This window comes from Medicago sativa, chromosome 2, assembly GCF_051527215.1.
Source record: "Medicago sativa cultivar Bolivia chromosome 2, Bolivia_mono, whole genome shotgun sequence".
Classification (NCBI taxonomy): domain Eukaryota; kingdom Viridiplantae; phylum Streptophyta; class Magnoliopsida; order Fabales; family Fabaceae; genus Medicago; species Medicago sativa.
Genome location: NC_140750.1, coordinates 39,314,288 through 39,335,095, shown reverse-complemented (window position 1 = coordinate 39,335,095; position 20,808 = coordinate 39,314,288). Strand labels below are relative to the sequence as shown.

General features: G+C 34.1%; 1 protein-coding gene across 1 annotated transcript; it reads left to right on the top strand.

The window, feature by feature from the left end:
- The first annotated feature begins 524 nt into the window (after positions 1 to 524).
- Positions 525 to 9,827, top strand: LOC146946811 (diacylglycerol kinase 4-like). Its single transcript, XM_085744688.1, has 12 exons — positions 525 to 1,213; positions 1,292 to 1,414; positions 1,498 to 1,635; positions 1,725 to 1,810; positions 2,880 to 2,967; positions 3,395 to 3,470; positions 4,884 to 4,966; positions 5,730 to 5,800; positions 7,853 to 7,930; positions 8,157 to 8,244; positions 9,018 to 9,134; positions 9,554 to 9,827. The coding sequence occupies exons 1-12, from the start codon at positions 845 to 847 to the stop codon at positions 9,710 to 9,712; spliced, it is 1,476 nt and encodes a 491-aa protein (XP_085600814.1). The 5' UTR covers positions 525 to 844; the 3' UTR covers positions 9,713 to 9,827.
- Positions 9,828 to 20,808: the final 10,981 nt, after the last annotated feature.

Sequence of the window (20,808 nt, the reverse complement as noted above, 5' to 3'; positions counted from 1 at the left end):
AAATTATAGGGAGAAGTTAAAGCAAAAAACACAAAAGGATATAATTTTGATGACGTGTTAAAAAATTAAGAAGGGATTAGATTGTATTTTTGGTAGTCATTAAGTTTCATAATATTTTTTTTCATACAAAATTTCGTGATTAGAGAATTAGAGAATAGAATATTGTAATTTTTTTAACTTTTTAGTTATTTAGAAGTTGAATCATAGGAAAATTTGTTTTGATTGAGATTAAGATTAAGTTTGTTTGTTGTTTTAAAAAAGATTAAGTTAGTGTTTTTATCAACTGAGTTTATTTTAATTTGTTTTTAGGAGAGAAATTATAGTGGGGAAGTTAAAGTAAAAGACGCAAAAGGATATAATTTTGATGACGTGTCAAAGAATTAAGAAGGAGTAAGATTGTATTTTAGTAGACATTAAGTTTCATAATTAGAGAATAGATATATCATGTAAATTCTGTAAAATAAAAATAAAAATGTGGTATAAATTGACATTGCAGGCATAATATAGGTAATTAAGGAAGAAAAGGGAGGGTATTTACATTTATTGGGCGTTTCCATCCAATTCCACAAATGAAAAGAAACGAACGCAAACGGTAACCTCCCTCCATTCGCCATTCGAGGCCAACCCAGTTTGTTTGTTTCTACCATTATTCAATCTCCTAACAAAAAAACCAATACAATTATTCACATTTCTCCATCTTAATCATTCTCCTCAATCAAACAATTACACGGATTCATCATCATCATCATCATCATGTATTTACATTATTCGTTTCAACAAACTCATTGAATAAATCAACCAAACACATTCCGCGCATTTCTGAATTAGATCAGTAAATCAAACGATGGACTCACCACCATCATCATCATCGTCATCGTCGACAACAACGACGGGAGATGCGACCAAGTTAGCAGCGGCAAGAAACTCAATTGTGGAGTCAATAAGAGGATGCGGCATTTCAGGTCAGCGCATTGACAAGGAGGAGCTACAGAGGAATCTAACAATGCCGCAGTATCTACGGATGTCAATGCGTGATGCAATCCGGTTGAAGGATCCAACGGCAGGCGAGTTTGGCTTTGGCTTCATTCGTGACGAGGAAAGCGCCGCCATTGCTCCTCTTAAGCCCATTGTTGTTTTCATTAATCCCCGTAGTGGTGGTCGCCATGGTCCCGTTCTCAAGGAGAGGCTCCAGGATCTCATGAGTGAGGAACAGGTACGTGCTCCTCGCTCACCTTTTATTTTCTGTTTCTTTATTGTGATTGATTAATATTAATTTGAAGTTGCTATGCAGGTTTTTGATGTATTAGATGTGAAGCCTCATGAATTTCTCAAGTATGGTTTAGGTTGCTTGGAGGCATTGGCTGCTTCTGGTGATACTTGTGCGAAAGAAACACGCGAAAGAATAAGGATAATGGTATGTTCACCAATGATTGTTTCATAATGGTATCTTTTAAAATAGTGCTATTTTCAGTTAATCAATTATAGTTGGCTTTATAGGTTGCGGGAGGTGATGGTTCAGTTGGTTGGGTTTTAGGATGTCTCACTGAACTTAACAAACAAGGTCGGGAACCAGTTCCTCCTGTTGGAATCATACCACTTGGTACCGGAAATGACCTGTCTAGGTGTTTTGGTTGGGTAAGAGTTTACAACCCTGGAAAAACTGTGTTAAATTTGATGAATGTTGTCTACTATGCTAATTTTTCTTATTCATATTTTATTATAAGGGTGGTTCGTTTCCATTTGCATGGAAAGCGGCTATTAAGAGAACTCTTCACAAGGCTAGTATTGGTCCAATTTGTCGTTTGGATAGGTATGCGTTATTGTATCATTTTTCTTATTCAAGTATGGTAGACCTGGTGTGTCTGCAGTAGATTTTCAAAACATTATTAGAGCACAATGATTGTTTAACTTTATGATTTTTCATTTGATTATGTTGAATTATTGAGTATTATGTACCTGAATTTAAATTCTTAGTTTTTATTTAAATATTCAATATTTTTTTAAAGCCTCATACGATTTCATTATTTTTTATTCTAGCTTTGAAAGAATTGTATCAATCCTTTTACTTATCGATAAATTAAGAAACTTATATTGTTTTCTAATTGTTGTGAAGCAGATTATTTGTCAAGTAGTCCAGTGGCCAAAATTTAATCTTTTTGAAATAAATGAGTGGGGAGTTGGGGTTCGAACCCCAACCCCTGCATATTGCAACGTCCCAACCTACTGAGCTATGCTCACGGTCAAGAAGATTATTCATTTATCACACAATTTTCCTATTTATAATGATAATTTTTATAAATTCAATACAACAAGATACACTTGAACAATCCTTGTCAGTTCAAATCTATAGCTTACTTGATCTGATAGTTGCAAATTAGTTTCAAGATTTTTTTTTTCTTCAGATTTTGATACTTCATTTCTAGTCTAAACGTTTTCTTTTGTTGGTGGATATATGAAGTCACTAATTTAAATGAGCCGGTTTTCTGCATAACATGTCTTATGGTAATTACATGGAAACTCCATTACATGTCTTATGGTAATTGAATTGAAAACATGACAAGAATAAAAATCCATTTCTCATCTATGTTAAAATGGATGTCTTCTATAAATATATGTAGTTTCATTTTACATGCTTATATAGTTTAATACGCTTCTGTTTGTTCTAATATATCTCTAATGTCTAACAATAGGTATACAACTTGTAATGCAACCCCTTCATAATTGCAATGCAGCAACGATAATTTCATGCTATTTGTTTTAACTTTTGTAATTGCCTCACAATTGCAATCACAATCGTGACAGCAACCTTAATTTACACACTGGTTGTAATTAATACATCAATTCAGTATAACATTTGTGCTGCAAATCTTTTATTGCAGTTGGCGAGTTTCGCTTTCAATGCCAGAAGGCACAATTGTTGAACCACCTTATTCTCTAAAGCAGACAGAAGAGTTCATTCTTGATGAGGTTATCGCCTAATTTCTTATGCCATGTATTATTTTCAGCTAGCTATACTATTAGTTGGATAGGTTTCTTTGTAATTACTTAGGTCATAAAGGTAATGTTTCCATGAGCTTATGACTTTGGCAATGCACACCTAAAGTCAGATGTCATCTTTGTTATGTGTAGAACTCTTGTTCTTCTAGACTTTTTAGGTTAGCTACGTGAAAGACTAATCTTTTCAAGGATGTGTAAGTGGAGAGGAGTACCTATATCTTCATATTCTTCATTGTTTGATTCTTCAAGCATGGGAAATGCAAACCTTTGCTTCATTTCGTTCAAAGAGACATTCCACTCCTATGACATTTCTTCATCAAAATCAGCATCTTTATCTTTACTAACTACAATATTTTCATTAGTAGGATTAGCAACTTATAGTTTCTTATGTTTGCAGGGCTTAGAAGTTGAGGGAGAACTGCCTGAGAAAGTTATATGTTATGAAGGCGTGTTCTACAATTACTTTAGCATAGGTAATTTCTACATTAGTAGTGTCATATTTTCCAACCTCAGTTGGATCTTTACTAGACATGAGTATACTATGTGCCATTTATATAGAACAATACTTCAAAGTTTAAGGAAAAATACATCATGCGGTCCATTAAGTATTTTAAATTAAATTATACCGGATTAATCCTCTAAGCATTTTTAGTCCCAGATTGGTCATTTAAGTTAAAAAGAAGTGTAAATCGTTACCCTTTTTTTCAATTTTTTGTCCAACTCCGTTAAAAAGTGCTTACATTGGATTATATTAAGAAAAACTATATTTTCAAAATTTTAAACCTAGGAAATAAAAAAAAACAAAATTAGATAGGGTTCATCATCTTCAAGTTCAAACTCAGAAACAAAAATGCAAGGATTTTCAAATTCGACTTGAACAGGTTTCGTGCTGACGAAGACATTGAAGACCAAGTAAAGACGATGGACATGGTCATTTGTTTGGGTTTTAGTTTCTGGGTATGATCTTGAAGATGATAAACCCTAATCTAATTTTGTTTTTTATTATTGGTTTTAAAATCTAATAGATATAGTAATTTTAACTATAATCAATCGTATGTTGACTTGCCACATCAACATCAAAACGACCACGGAAGTACTTCTTAACAGAGATGGATGGAAAACTAAAAGAATTTGTTATTTTGTATGTGTGTGGTTTTCCATCTTCATTAACATTAATGTAGGAGTCTTCCCTCATTTTATTTGGTTACCTAACCTCATTTACACTCCTCTAAGATTATATAGTACAATTTGTTTGAAAACATAACTTTTTTATTCTTACCATTAAGATTCATCACTAGAAATTAGAACCTTTTCATCTCAAATTGTATTTTTTTTCTTTCTAATTGTTCTCATGTTCATCTATGTGCCCTGACAAATCATGTTTGAGTTATGAAGGGCTCCGAAAAAAGAAGAAAGTAAGACATCGAAGACAGATCTGATAGTGCTAAAACCTAGCTCTTCAGCACAAAACTAAATTGGAGGAGAAACCTTAGAATCAAGAATGGTGAAACGCATGTATAAAATTGTTATCGTTATGATAAGGAATGTGATAACGCCAAGCCACTTACATGACTTATAAAGAGTCTGAGAAAGTAACTAACAGACAGCAAACTATTAACTAATTTCTAACTAATTACAAATCTAATAAATCTCAAGATTGTTTTGCAAATAACTTTGTCCCAAATTAATGGTAACTTTTTGGATATTTAAACGTTTTAGTGAACAGCCAATAGAAACTGTGTTTCAATAATTAAATTTGAGAATGCTTCCACACACTCATAAATGCTTGACTTGGGTGTTAATTATTTATGAAAACTTTTTGTGATATATTTTCGAAAACACGAATTTGTATAAATGAGCATTTACAGAGTTTAAAATATTTGCAGGAATGGATGCCCAAGTGGCGTATGGCTTTCATCATCTTCGTAATGAAAAACCTTACCTTGCCCAGGGACCAATAGCAAATAAGGTATTTACTATTAACCTATTGAGTTGTTCAATGCATTTTTTATATACTAAGTTCCTTAGTGCTTGGTTATTTTGTTAAGAGATGATAACAGAGACATGTTGCGGAATTAATATGCATGAATTACATAACTTAGGCATTGTGTTCTCAAATTGGTGCTGTTATCCTTTGGGCTATTTGCAAACAATTTGGCTTATTGCTTGTGAGCATAGCTTGGTGTTCACCATTTTTATATATCTCTTTCTTATCAATTCTTTCTAGAGGGATCGTGTGATCCAAATGAGAAGAGCCTGTTGGTGAGGTTGTCGGCTTGAGTATTCATAATATAGCAGTAGAAATGAGAATTGAAATCTTAAATAAGAGTTACAACATTGTTTTCATGTGACAAATCATGTCAATAGTGAGTCCACTAGACATGAATAGACTAAAGTTGATTCTCTCTATGCTCCAGATACCACAGAGAGTAGATGCACATGATGAAATTAGTGTCATAGAATCACAAAATAAATGCCCCATTAAAGGATTTATGTAATAATTACGATAACCACTAATATTTGAATGACTTCCATGAAAAGATTTGGCTATCTTGTTTAAGGAATAATTATATTTGTTAGTTTTCTTAATGATTTATTTGTATTCAAACTTTTTTCGTTTATGTTTTCAGTTATCAACTACTATCTCTCTGTGCCATGTAATAATGATATCATAAATTTTAATCTTACCAATATAATATTTGTGATCAATTTGTTTTTCATTATGGTTGCAGATTATATACTCTGGTTATACTTGCACTCAGGGTTGGTTCTTCACACCTTGCACAAGTGAACCAGGTTTAAGGTATGGAGTATCTCAACTAAAGCAGTTCATCTTTATGATAAATTAGTAAAGCATAAAGTTCTTGTGTTCTTGACTTTCTCCGATGATATAGTATTAAGGTTAAAATCTTAGAGGGAATTTTTTTTTGTCTCTATTTCATCTTTTCTTTCTTTTTTCTTCATAAATTACTTTATAACAAGATAATCATCATATGGGTTCGTACATGTATATAAATAGGAAATGCAATTCATCAAGTAGAAAAGTGGTTATCATAAAAAGTAAATAGTCATATACCGCAGGAAAGATCACAATTCACTACCATACTACTATTAGTCCTTACCTTTACTCATCTTTTTTAACGCTTCTTTTACTTCATTTTCTTGAGTTTGACGATAGTAATTGTAATTTCGGTCCTCCTCTCTAATGTTTAGCCTATCAGCGTCCAGTAAGATCTCATATCCTTCATTCAACAATTTTGTGAAAATACTATTTCCATCTATCCTTTATATCTTTTTCCTGAACCAAAAATTTACCTTCTTCATCCTTAATACACTTCACTTTGTCCAAGTCTCTTGTCTTTCTTTCCTTCCCCTTAGCAAGTCTATATATAGATTTTTCTCCCTCCTTGGTGCCTTAGGATTGGTATAACCTGTCAAAAGCTTGAGTTCTCGCTTCACGCACTGCATTCTCAGTCTCTTAGCTCTCATAATTTTTCCAAGTTTTGGCATTCTTACACATACACCAATCTTTAAAACACTCCCTTTTGATTCTAACATTACTCTCAACACTTTCGTTCCACCACCAAGATTCTTTACCCCTAGGCCCAAAACCTCGTGATTCTCCCAAAGTTTTTTTGCTACTTTTCTAATATCTTGTGTCATCTTGTCCCACATATCATTTGAGCTTCCTTGTTCCTGAACGAAACCTCCCTCTAAGATCTTGTGTTGGAAGATCCTTTGTTTTTCACCCTTCAAATGCCACCACTTGATCCGTGGAGCATCCATGTGGCTTCTTCTCTTCAGTCCCCTCTTTGTCCTTACGCAGATCTCTGTGGTGATAGATGCATATTTTATAGGAAATGTAGATCTATGTGCATTCGATGCTCGAGATAAAAGCTTCAGGTTGGAAAATACAGATTTCGTCGGAAAATTCAGATCTCTGTGGTCGGAAAATGAAGATTGGGCCACAAACAGCAATACAATCCTTTATTTCTTTGATTTTTGCATAACCTCATCTTGTGCGGGTCTGCTGTGCTATGGTGGACATGAACTGCACCGCTTCCTTCAGACTGAAATGTCTAGTGTAGCTGATAGGACACCAAAATCCAATAGGATTGATGACTCAACCATTGGGCCCAACCCACACAAGCATGATTTCTAGAAGGGAGTAGAAGTTGAAGGAAGCTTAGTGGTGTGAGCCACAATCTTAGGAAAAATAATTAGATAGTGGCTCGGGCCACAATTTTAGAAAATTATATTAAGTTTATAAGGGAGTAATGAGAGAGTGTATAATCATTGAGAAATATTGTTAGAGAGTAGTTGGAGAGATTTCTATCTGGTTAGGAGCTATGCTCTGGATTGTAGAGCTCTTACCCTCATCACTTTTCATTAAATAAAATACAATTTCATCATCTTGAATTTGAGGGTTCTATCAGTAGGTCCCACATGATTAGCTTGCGTCAAACATGGCCTCACCGTGGTGGCCAGCCATTGCTCTGCTCCGCACCGACACATTCATGGTGCTATTCTGTGCTATTGACAACCTAGAGTGAACTGTTATATTTTAGGCTGGAACACATCATGTAACTTCGTTCAGTGATTAAATTAATAAATCGTTTTAATTTAAGTTTTGTTATGCTATTTTTCTGAAAATATTCTCTGTATATATCTCTTGCATTTTCCCCTGAAGCCTGTAATTTCACTAATTTGTTTGGTGTATATGATTTGTCGCAAATAATTTCCTCTAGAAATCCTTTTGCTGGATTGATTCTCTGTTTTCAGTAGTAAGTTACACGGTAACTGGCCTAATAACTACTTGTCTAATTACAATTTTTGAAAATAATTCTATAATTAGGGGACTTAAGAACATTCTGCGGATGCATGTCAAAAAGATCAATTGCTCTGAATGGGAGCTGGTTCCAGTTCCTACAAGGTATATATATTTCTTATCGTATACTTTTCAATGCTGTGAATTAATAATTGGTATTGAGATGTGTGTTTAGAATATAATGTTTCTGTGTTTCTTCTGTAATCAAAATTCTTTCTTGATATTTTTCTTTTACTCTCAAGTTTCCAAGTATTGTAACAATCCTTCTTGTGCTTCTGTTTTTTGTGTTATTTGTTTCCACATTATAAATGAAGTTGTCAATGGTTTTCAGCGTAAGGGCAGTAGTTGCTCTGAATCTTCATAGTTATGGAAGCGGAAGAAATCCATGGGGTAATCTGAAACCAGAATATTTGGAAAAGGTATGGGATTCTTGCTTCCTTTAGTAATCCTACATTGCTGAATCACATTATTTCTTGTCATCTTTATACCAATCAATATGTTTGTGACACAGGAAAAAAATTAATCTTTTTTCTCCCGATGAATCAGGTTTTCTTTGATTCAAAACAAAAACGAAAACCGCTAGTTTTCTTACTCTAATCATGTCACTGACGTCTGAATCATAATCAAGGAAAAATAATTTTATGTTTTAATTTGATATTATTACTGATTTGATTATAATATAATAACGGCTATTTTTTTTTTTACTGCTATGTATCATAGTCTAGTTCTCTTGACAGTTTCACTGTTGGTCTGAATGTTTAAACATTCTAAACTTTTTTACTGTAATGGCATTTTTTTTTCATTACCCACTGCAGTGGTTGCTAATATATAATGTGCAGCAATGCCATTATGATGAATATCAAATTTTCATTGATTATTGAATATTTCCTACCAAATATAAACTTAAGCTACTTGATTAAATCTTTGGTGGATCGATCCACGTTTTTGTCTTGGCTGAATGGTTTCGTGATGTAATTTTCTCGTTGTCTCTATTTCCGTTGTATTTTCTTTTTCTCTTGTAATACTTTTTTTTTTTTTTGCTATTCTTTGCACATCTTGTGCTAGAATAGTATCTTTTAAAATATCCTTCTCTTGACATTTTAAAAAAAAACTACTTGATTAATTTGTTAGTTGTTAGTGTATAAAAGTTCGGGTATCTTTACGAATAAACACTTGTTTAATGTAATTTTAGAGAGGCTTTGTTGAAGCACAAGTTGATGATGGACTTTTGGAAATATTTGGTCTAAAGCAAGGATGGCATGCATCATTTGTGATGGTTGAACTGATCTCTGCAAAGCACATAGCTCAGGTACCACATTCTTTTTGGTTTTCGCTGAATTTCTTATTTCTCAAATCAACTGTCGAATTAATGAGCTGAGTATCCCCTTGATGCATAGTTGATTGACATATTCTAAAAATCTGAGAAAAAAATCTCACACCTAGTTACCAAAATTAACACTACAGAATCAATTACAATCAAAATCACATGTATCAAACGCTAATCCGAATTCGAAAATTCAACTTTGGATATGCATTGATGTTGATCACTCCGTTTCAAGTAATGCCGACCTATAATACCAAACTCTACATAAATGTAATAGCCTTAAATGATTACCAGGACATTGTCTCCCTTGATTCTGGAACAAATGAATTTAAAATAATGATTATTTATTGCCATGAAGCTGTTATTATTAGCATAATTTGGGATTGCAAAATTAATTGATTCAGGCAACAGCTATCCGGTTGGAAGTAAGAGGAGGGGAGTGGAAAGATGCATATATGCAAATGGATGGTGAACCTTGGAAGCAGCCATTGAGCAAGGACTTCTCGACATTCGTGGAAATAAGGAGGGAACCTTTCCAGTCACTCATGATTAGTGGAGATTGATTCATTTTTCACAGGTTCATTGTTCTATAGATGAGATTCATAATGATGTATACCACATCTAATGTAAATTTATAAATGGGCTATGCTTAATAGAAAAAGAAATATTATTTTCAAACATCTTCCCCAATTATCATATCCTGAAAATAGTTTAACTTTGAAGTGGGTAATATCACCAACTATTGTATGGTATGTAAGGCTCTATTTGGGAGTTTGAAGGTAAGGGGAGGGGAGGGTTTTGAAAGAAAAAAAGAAAGGAAGAAGTGGACAGAATTGAGAGCTTTGGGAGGGGAGGACTTTGAGGAGTTTAGTTTACTTCATAATACAAAATTCCCCTAATTTGAGGGAATTTGAAAATTGTATTGGATGAGGGTTTTGGGTAAATTTTTCAAATCCAATATGTTGTTATAATACTTGCAAAATTAAAAGTAAATTAATCATGAGTATTCATTTATCGTTCACTACAAAAACATTTTCTCAAAAAATTTGAAATATTTCTCTTTTTTCCTCTAATCTCATACTTCCAAAGTCCTCCCCTCTCCTCCTAACTTCCAAACAATGTCTAAGGGTCTAATTAGTAGAAAAATGAGAAATCAAAGTAAACGACTGACCCTTATCTTTTAGTGTAGAAATCATGTTACAAATCTAAGGTAAGGGAGATAGGTTCAACTATGTGTGTACTATTGTATGACACCCTAAACTCTAAATTTGTCTCAATATTTATACTACTCTTTAGTAACGTTTACATTGGATAAAATGATGGTTTTGAAATACTTCTCACAAAATGCTTAGGACACATCACATGCACGTCAATAAACTTAAGACATAATAGTTCCAACAAACTTGGCAGAGCGGCAAAAAGGTTTCTACATGCACCATAGAATTCAACATAATTCGCCTCTTTCTCCAACATAATTCGTGGAATGAACATCCATTGAACTTAAACGTAGCAGAGTGGCAAAACCCCCAAAACAAACGAATCTTTTTTTCTACCCTGTTTCTAAATAAAAAATGCAAGTCTACCCTACATGAAAAATAAAATCCACAAATGTCCTACTTTTGGCCAACTCAACTGCACCCCACAACCCCCATTTACGGGGGGTGTGGTTATCATGCATAAGCCATAACTTATGCACCATGCATAAGTCCAGCCCATTAACACCTAGCCCAACAAAATTGCTTTCTGCACCTCAGAAAAAACCAAAGGTGTAACAACAAAACAAAACAAACTTAACAACTGTCATAGGAGCTTCTCACCGGTCTGACGTACTACCTTGCTAACGAGAGATATGCCACTTTTGGCACCGGTAAGGGAATTTTGTGTTGGCGTGTTTCTGTCCTTCTATACGTTCTCACAACTGTTTGTCCTTCAGTACATGCTTGATTAACCTTGCACGCATATTATGCAGGTTCTTGACATGGCTTTTGATGAAAAAGCTACCTAGAAACTTTCTTCGAGAAGTGTCTAAAGTTTTTTCATAATTGGAAGCAGATGTTTGGATTATTTGCTTTTGTTGACGAAGAAAGTTTCTAACTAGTATTCACATCCTTTTGATCAGGCTAGTGGTTAGTGGTTGTTCATACTAATCTTAGTGATGAGCTTAGCTAAATGATATTGATACTTGGAAAGGTTGTTATTATGAGTCAGTGTTTTCTATTTGTAACATTGCTATAGTAGATTATGTGAAACCAAAATAATTGCCTAATGGTTTTAAATGATAAATTATTATTGGTACATGGTTATGTATATTTGTTAAATTTAATCAAACAATTTATCTTTTAGAAAAACAAAACATACTTTTGCCTACGGAAAGTGACACTAATTATCCTCAGTTTGACAGAAAGATAAGTAAAATTTGACCAAGAGTCATTCCACAAGACCATATTCAGTTGGTTGTGTCTTTTTATATGTTTCATAGTATAATGTTCATTTTATTTTATTTTTGGCCCAAGAATGTTCAATTTAATTTAATTTTATTAAACTTAGGGGTATGGAATACTAAAACCATAAATATGGATTAATGGTTTTGATAGTGGACTATGTGAAACCAATATAATTGTGTAATGGTTTTAAATGAAATTATTATTGGTACATGGTTTTAAATAATGATTAAGATGTTATGCACTAAAATTATTACTGAAACCATACGTATGGTTTAATGGTTTTGATAGTTTTCAATGTGAAACCAAAATAATTGTCTAATGGTTTTGTAATAAAAAAATTGTGATAAACATTTAAATCATTATTAAGTAACCACTTAATAGTACACACTTATAACCTAATGTGAATTAATCAATAAGTAACCACTTATTTTGTAAAGCCTCGTCATCTCTCTTTTATTTCTTATGTTGTAAAACGAATTTCTGGCTTTGTCTAAATATAATTGCGCTTTAATGGTTTTAATAGACTTGTATGTGTAAGAAAAATAATTGTCAAATGCTAAATAAAATAAAAGAATAGTGAAAATTATTATTGACAAATAGTTTTAAATAAAAACTATTACTGAAACCATAAGTGTGGTTTAATGGTTTTGATAGTGTTCTACACGAAACCAAACTAATTGTCTAATGGTTTTGCTATGGGTATGGTTTCTGTGAGTTGTACTCCAAAACCATTTTGCTGTGGAAATGGTTTATGTGAGTTGTACTCCAGAACCATTAGATGTACTTAATGGTTTTCGTTGATCCAGCAGGGTGCATATGACAATCAAAAATAAAAAACATATGAAATTTTCTAACCATAACAGAACATTTTCAAAACCATCAGATTCAGGCACCAACTTTGAATTCTTAGCAACAGAATCACAATTCTCAGAAAAATTCCCAATTTGATTTCGACATTTTCTCAAACCAAGTCCATCATCAATTTTCCCAAAATCAAATCAATCCCTAATCCCTCCAACTCATTACTCCCAATTCTCCTCCTCTTCAACGTTTCACAATCAACGTCGTCCTTTTTCTTCCAAAAATCAAGAATGCAAAGGAACTTGAAAATCTCCAGCAAACTTCATCACCAAACCAATCAAACCCATCATCTATATGTAACCAAAATTGAAAATCATAGCAATATTCGAATTCAAACACAAAATCATCAATAGTAACAGTTTTTGAGCTTCACAGATCCGTAAACCACATAATCTTCAATCAATCCATAAACTTGTAAACCGTTTTCGTTTTTCATTCAACAACAACACAAAGCTTCAGCTCTCATACCAACATCAGAGCGCGAGTTCAACTACTGTCAAGAGTATCAGATCGAAATCAACACAACGAGTGAAGATTCGACAACAAACAACACAGAACCGGATCGTTCAAGCAAGAAGAAGAAGACGCCGAGGCCAGATCATAGTTTCTTTTTCGTCTCTTTGTTTGTTAGATCTAGAACTTGTGAAGCTTTGTTTTGAAAAACTAAGGTCGGATCTGTAATCTACATGAAAAAGGATATCTAAATATGGAAAAAAAATTGGATTCGGAGTTGTTTTGAAACTCCGGCACGGTGGTGCACCACCGGCCACCGTCCCGGAAACGTTTTGCTCGCCGGAGAAGAAGGAGTGGCCGGCGCTGTGTTTTAGTGAGAGAAATGGTGAGCGAAGCAAATGAAGTTTAATTGTGGGGTGTGAGCTGAGAAGGCTAGGATTATTACAAGTGTCCAATAAATCTAATGGTTGTGAAGTCCTTATGCATGGTGCATAAGCAAATGGCTTATGCACCATAACTTTTGCCTTTACAGGGTAGGGCACCTCACAACCCCTAGTTGCGAGGTGCTCTTTATCGGTTTTTTATGGGGGTGCAACACCTAGTAGTTGGGTACACCACTCCGTTTTATAGCTTATAATGCTTTCAACACATGCAATAGCTCCTCTTTTGACACTTTTGCTGACATAATGAGATAATGAGGGACCTATTCATATACTCATATGAATAAATATTGGACTATTATTGTTTCCATCCCATGAGTTACTTGCACGCCCTATTTTTTTTTCTTCAGAAAATACCCTTTGTTCGAAATTTATAATATGAAAGTTGTTTCGGCTTATGAAATTTGAACAATGTAAAAACTGAAGGCAAGCACACAGCCAGACTAATGCTTACCTCAGAGTTTCTAAAAAAATTGTTCGGAATATATAAACCAGACATATGTTTATAATATTCGGAACATATAATCTGAAACACCCACTTTTATGTTCTTGAAACCTAGCTTTTATAAAGCGAGAAACTTTTTGGATTATGGAATCTGAAACCTTCGAATATAAAGGTTTGTCCATAACCTAGCAAAAGTTCAACACCTTTATCACCAAACATTCCCTACACCTCCAAAAGCACATCATTTGGGAGAAAACGTGATTTGGAGTAGCAATCTGGTCATCCAGGGGCGTCAACAACATCACTTTTGTGTGAATGCAAAGGTAATGTTCCTATAAAACCTTTCTCATTCAATTGCTAAGTGTTTTCCTTTTGATCGCGTCAACAAAGTTGTACTGGTATCGTTCAGATTTTGGAATCTGAAAAATTCAACAATATGGTTCGGCTTCTATAATCTGAATCATATCAGTACAGACACTATCTAGTTTTCCTGACCATGTTTATGAACTGTTTCAATAATGGATGCTCCCATTGATGCCCCTTACATTGCCACCTGACATTGAACCTCCTATTGTGTTGCCGACTGTTTCACCTGAAGTTTTCGATGATACCGACAATGTCAAAGTCAATGATCCCCCACCTCTAGTTAATATTCCATCCAACGATGCGAAAGTGGTGGGTGTTCCTCCACTTGTTGTACCTCCACCTGATGCTTATACAGTTGTTGCACCTGTTGTTGTTTCTATTGATAATCAGTAACATTTACCACTAAAAGAAAATCAGATAAAAAGGTAGAACAATTTGTTGGAGTGGGTTCGAGAAGAAGAAATGAAGCTATGATTTTCAATTGTTTTTGGAAAATCAGATAAAGGTGGAAATGCATTTGTTACAATGATATATGAAAAAAGAGGTTCATATACTGAGTACAAGAAGTTGTCCAGGCAGAAGATATCTAATTCGGTGAAATGTGAGTGTTTGTTTCGTGTGAGAGGTTATTTGTTGATTGATGGTGATTAGAGACTCAAAGTTGTTAACGTAAAACACAAACTTGAGTTTGTATACGAGTTTAAAGGTCATAAAATTGTTGGATGTCTAAGCCCAACTGAAAGTAGATACCTTCGCGAGTTGACAGACTCAAATGTTTCTCTGAGCCAAATTCTTACAAATTTAGGGAATATGGATAGTAGAACTTCAACTACTATCCATCATATAATGCTTGTCACATGTATAGGCAATCTATTAGGGGTCCGAGAACAAAAATGCAGCATCGCTTGAAATCATTGGTTGACAATAAGTATGTGTATCACTGTAAAAAGTATCTTGATTCCGATGATTTTAGAGATATTTTCTGGGTGCATTCAGATGCTATTAAGTTGTTTAACACATTCTCTACCGTACTTGTGTTGGACTCCACTTATAACACCAACAAATACTGGCTTCCGTTCCTTTAGTTTGTTGGTGTCACATCTACTAAGTTGACGTTCTCTATTGCATTTGCTTATATGATGTCTGAGAAGGAAGATAATATCTCTTGGACATATGAGAGCTGCTGTGATTTGTTGCATTTGACAGGGCCGCAAGTGTACGACGATGTCGGTTTTAGTATAAAAAGTATCGTCTCCACAGAAACCAATTTAACAAGTACCGCTTCTTGTTGTTTCTATGTTTATCTATGGCAAAATTCAAAAAGTTGGTTTCACGCGTAAAATAAATATTGATTTTAATTAAATATATGACGGGAAGAGACCAAAACGATGGTTTCCGTCAACCTTCGCCACTCACGTAACTTTACGCTGATTAAATAGTAACGAGAAAAATAAAACTTTTGCAGAAAATATTGAACAAGAAATATTGAACAAGAAACGCCGTTTGCTTTCGCAATACGTTGTCAAAAATTTTAGGCACATAACTCCCTACTTTATAGTTACAAGCTTACAAATTCTCTTTTCTTAATTCAACAAATTCTTAATTAAAAGAAAAGAAATGCTTTGACTTTAACCTTTTCAATCAAAAATTCAAATTTTCTAAGTCGGATATCGTTTTTGCTCTTTCGACGCGTAAACGATATATCCGTGTCTCTACTTTCGTAGTAGTTTTAAATTGCAAAACAGAATTTTTCAAAACAATTATTTAAATTCTCGTTACAATAAAAGGGACGCGCAATTTACATAAGTTCCGTCGGTATGACGGTCCCTCGTTTTGGACTCAAATAAAACTACTCAAACATGATTAAATAATATTCTAAACCTATTTTCAATGAATTCATATCAAAGCAAACAAATGAAAGGAACCGAACCTGTTATAGTTGGAAACTTTGTTAAATAAAGAGAAAAAGGACGGCTGCGGCAATAAGGAATTTGATTGTTACGGCAGTATGAATTGAATGGCAACAGTGAAAACAAAACAAGAACAGCACCGGCATGGATTTGCCAACATAAGCATGCAGAATGAAATAAAGTAGCTAGCAATTTGTAGAACTTGGCACGGCAATTTTATCAATGAAATTGATAAAATTTGACGGGGCAACGGCTCCAAAAACTTCAGAGGTCCGCAAGTGTTATTGTATCCACAGAGACTAATTTGACAAGTACCGCTTTTCGCTATTATTGTGTTTATCTAAGGCGAGACCAAAGTAGTTTGGTATTTTGCAGAAAATAAAAAGATTTTAATCAATTAATTGACAAGTAGAGACCAAAACAATCGTCCACCTTCGCCACTCACGCTTTGCGCCGATTAAATAGTAACGAGAAACATAAAACTTTTGTAGAAAATATTGAACAAGAGACACCGTTCTCTTTTCTTAATTCAATATATTGAAAAGAAATGTTTTCGCTTTAACCTTTTCAATTAAAAATAGAACTACTCACTACTCTAGATTTGACTTTAAATTGAAAGAATAAGTGATGCGGCAGTAGAAGAATTAGCAGTAGCAACATGAATCGAATCGCATAGCAGCAATAAGAAACACTATAATATTGAATTGCATAGCAGGAACAGCAACCGCAAAACCTCAAGTGGTTCTTAATTGGAATAAGGAGGCGCAGCCATTAAATAAACAATTGGAATTTCTAATACGTAGCAGGCTGCAGGAGGAATTTAAATGGAATTGAATGAATTGGAATCTAATGCATGAACAGTAGCGATAAAAATAAAAGAAACAATGTGAAATTGAAATTGAATTAAATTCAAAAGAAAATATTATGCAGAACTATTATCAAAATACGGCAGCTAGGGTTTTGAAAATATAATATTATGCCGTGGCTAGGGTTCTTTACAATGAGTGTCTCAATGTCTTTTTTATAGGCACAAAAATTGTCAAAGATTGTTGGGCTTGTGACGTGGTCATGATTTCTTTCTTTTCCTCATTTTTCTTCACTTCTGCTTTTTAGACTCTATCAAAATACCAGCAGTAACCGTGCAAAACACAATAATTAACTCTAAAATAAATGGAAAACAAACTATTTAGACAATGTATTTTGCATGTTATCAACATTCCAAAGATATTTCACCCAAAGTCGTTGTTACTGATCGGGATAATGTACTTTGTTGAGTGAGTATCGCATTGGAAGAAATGTTGGAGCAAAATGTAAGACGAATTGCAAAGTTAAGGATCTTAAAGGCAATGATGGAAAAGAGATCAAGTCAAGTGAAGTGGTGAAGAAATTCATGGTTTCTTGGGAGGCTATCTGATACAGAGCAAGCATATATTGAAAATTGCAACCGATTCAAAATTGTATGCGACACGTTTCTTAATTTTTTGAATATGTTGAAACTACAATTTTTGGGGTCGATGAAAGAAAAATTTGTGAGGTTTTGGGTAAACAAAGTAATGCATATGGGAAATACAATGACAAACAGAGTTGAATCTGCGCACAATCGGTTGAAAAAGTATCTGATTAGTAGTATGAGTGATTTATGTATGAATTGGTCATCCGTTCACAACATGTTAGAGTCACAACATACTCAAATACATGCGTCGTTCCAGACGAGCATGATCATGATTGAACATAGGTTATAAGGAAAGTTGTTGTGGTTTATGTTGATTAGAAACATATCAAGGAACACTTTGTATTATCTCGCAAACGAGGTTGATCGAACAGTTGAGTGTGGTACTGATAAGTCTAAATGTGGTTGCTAAATTTTTATCACATACGGATCAGCGTATAGATGTACAATTGCCAAGAAGATAAAGAACAACACCCTAATCCATTTGGATGAAATTCACACTCACTAGAAGAGTTTGCGATTCGAGTATGAACGTGATCCTAAGGATAGAAAGACAACCTTCTCTCTTATACCAGAATAAGATTTGCTTCAGGTACTTTTTTTAAAACCATGATTGGTTGCATTTCTGTTTCTGCATTATGTTCTGGTCCTGGGACATTTCAGATTATATAAGTGAACTAAATATATATGTTTCGGCTTATATAATCCGAAATTTTAGTTTTCACGACCCATGTAGATGCACTTGGTATGCATAGAGGTAGGGTGTTTGGGACATTACGGAATATACTTTCCGAACTATCCCTTACAATTTTGGCAAATATAATCTGAAACGTCTCAGAACCAGAACATAATGAACTTTTCCTAGTTTTCTACCGCATTCCAACCGACATCTTTGTATACATTCTAGGCTCATTTCAAAGAGGCTTATTACAACATGAATGTGCATATGAAAGAACAATTTTGACGGTTTGTTTTGTCATAGACGACCTTTATGCGCCCACATCCAAAAAAGGTCAACACAAAAGGGGTCCCAAATAAAGATAAACATATTACTGGGTCAACAAAGCAATCACCTTCACTCTAGGAGCATGTTGACTCTCGAGATCCAGAGACACAGGCTTCACATACCAAGTCAACAGGGTCAACTAGAAAACGTGCACGTAAAAGTAATATTTCTCATAATCCTCCTAAATTAATTCTGGTTAAAGTCAACATCCCACACAAAGACCAGATGTCGTCTTTCATGCATGAATATATTGAGAAGGTGGCAGATGTAGTTGGTGATGGTTATTGTGGGTTTCATGCAGTTATGGGTCTAGGTGATGTTGATGATTATCAAATGATCTGTTACCAACTACAAAAAGAGCTTATCGGTGAAGAAAGTGAGTGTTACCGCCGATTGACTGTGACAAATCATTAATTTAACCAGGTGTTACCCGCTTTGAGTGGTGATGGTATTAAGCCTTCTCCACCGGATAAAAGGATGATCATGTCGGATATGGATTTCCTCATTGCACAGAGATACAAACATGTGGTTTTTCTATTGTCCATCGAGAAAGTGCGATTGGAAACATTTTTCCCTTTATGCGGTGCACCGTCGTATACAAACCAAATGATGTGTCTAGATCATGTGAATGACAACCATTTTGTGATGGTATATTTCAAGGATGGTGGATGGAAAACAGGGAGAACTTGTATGATTTTTTGAGGTGGGACAAATAGTTACTCCCTCTAGTCCTTATTATAAGAAGAAAACCCAAACGCATTAAAACCAACACAACCATTAATTATTTTAACTTTGAATATTTTTACAAATATATTATACACCTTTATAAAACATTGTGAAACATCAAATGCACATGTCTTGTCTGATGCAAAACAGAGAATTGTTGGTGGTGGTTCTCCGGTTGAAATGGCTTCCGACGCAGTGGAGCTCGTGTTTCCGACGTGGAGGAAAGCAAGCTTTTACAACAAGGGAGAAAGGTGACTGCAGACATGTTAACACTCCAACACTTAAGTTCATAAGAGAAAGAGGTGAATTTGTGTGAATATGTGGTGAATGAATCGTACATTGTATATGACTCAAGGTCGCGCTTATATATATAGGCGAAAAGGTTGATAACCGCCTTCATGATATGTGGCGTGATATGCGGAAATCATTAGTGATGGCTTCAAAGGTGGGGATTGATCTTTGGGATGCTTATGTGCGAAGCCGCACAAAGTTTCTCGTTCACCTACCATGTGTTTAGGTCTGAGTGACGTGGGTTTTACCCTGTTGTGCCACTCTTGTTGGGCTTCATACCACTCTAAAACAGCATCCACCAATATTAAAACGACAAACATTAAATGAGAAATAAAAAAGTCTTTTAAACAATAACTACACCTTAAAAAGTTGACTCTTTTCTTATAAATAGGACGATTTTTTTTTTTTAATCTCATAATAGGAATTGGATGGAGCATGTATATATTATATAAAATAAATAGAATATGTTGTTGGTTCATTGGCAAGACTTGAGTATTTAGTTGTCAAGTCTATGGGTTGAATAACATTTTTTAGAGTTTTTTTAATAAAATCCAATGTATTTTTTTTGTTGGTTTAAATGCATTTTTTACCTAAAAATATCAATTTAAAACCTTGCAACAAGCAAAACAAAATAGCAATTTTGGTCATCTATTTAAAAAAAAAAAAAAACAGTACTTTTGACCCGTATCGTTAAAGAAATAGAAAATGTGGCCCCCTGTTTTTTGACATGTAGCGTCTCCTTATCGGTTTTGCAACATTTTGTAAAGTTAGAGGACCAAAATTGCTATTTTTTTTGTTGGAGGTTAAAATCGCAACTTTTTAAAAATTATAAAGGCAAAATTGCATTTAAACCTTTTATGCCTACTTGAAACAAAATACAAATCAAATATTGCAAGGAAGGCTTGGTTGAAGACAAATGAAATGTTGATAATGTTGCAAAGAAAACTCCATTAGAAGTTAAGTTTACCAAATATTATTGTCACAATCAGAATATAATAAGATCCACCAATGCAAATTGATAACCACTACTCGGCGGGAATCCAAATTGAATGGTTGTGCGTAGGTATTATTTATTATTCACGCGGTGGTAAAAAGAATGGAATTTCTTTACAAAAGCTCATCGAATTTTTTTTATTCCTTTTGTGCTCAACTTGTATTATTCTTTCCCTTCCTTCTTATCACACACAAAATATTCTTTTTTACTTCCATCTAAATTTCTCTTCCTTGTTCCTTCTATATAATAGGTTCGTTACATAAAGCTTCCCTC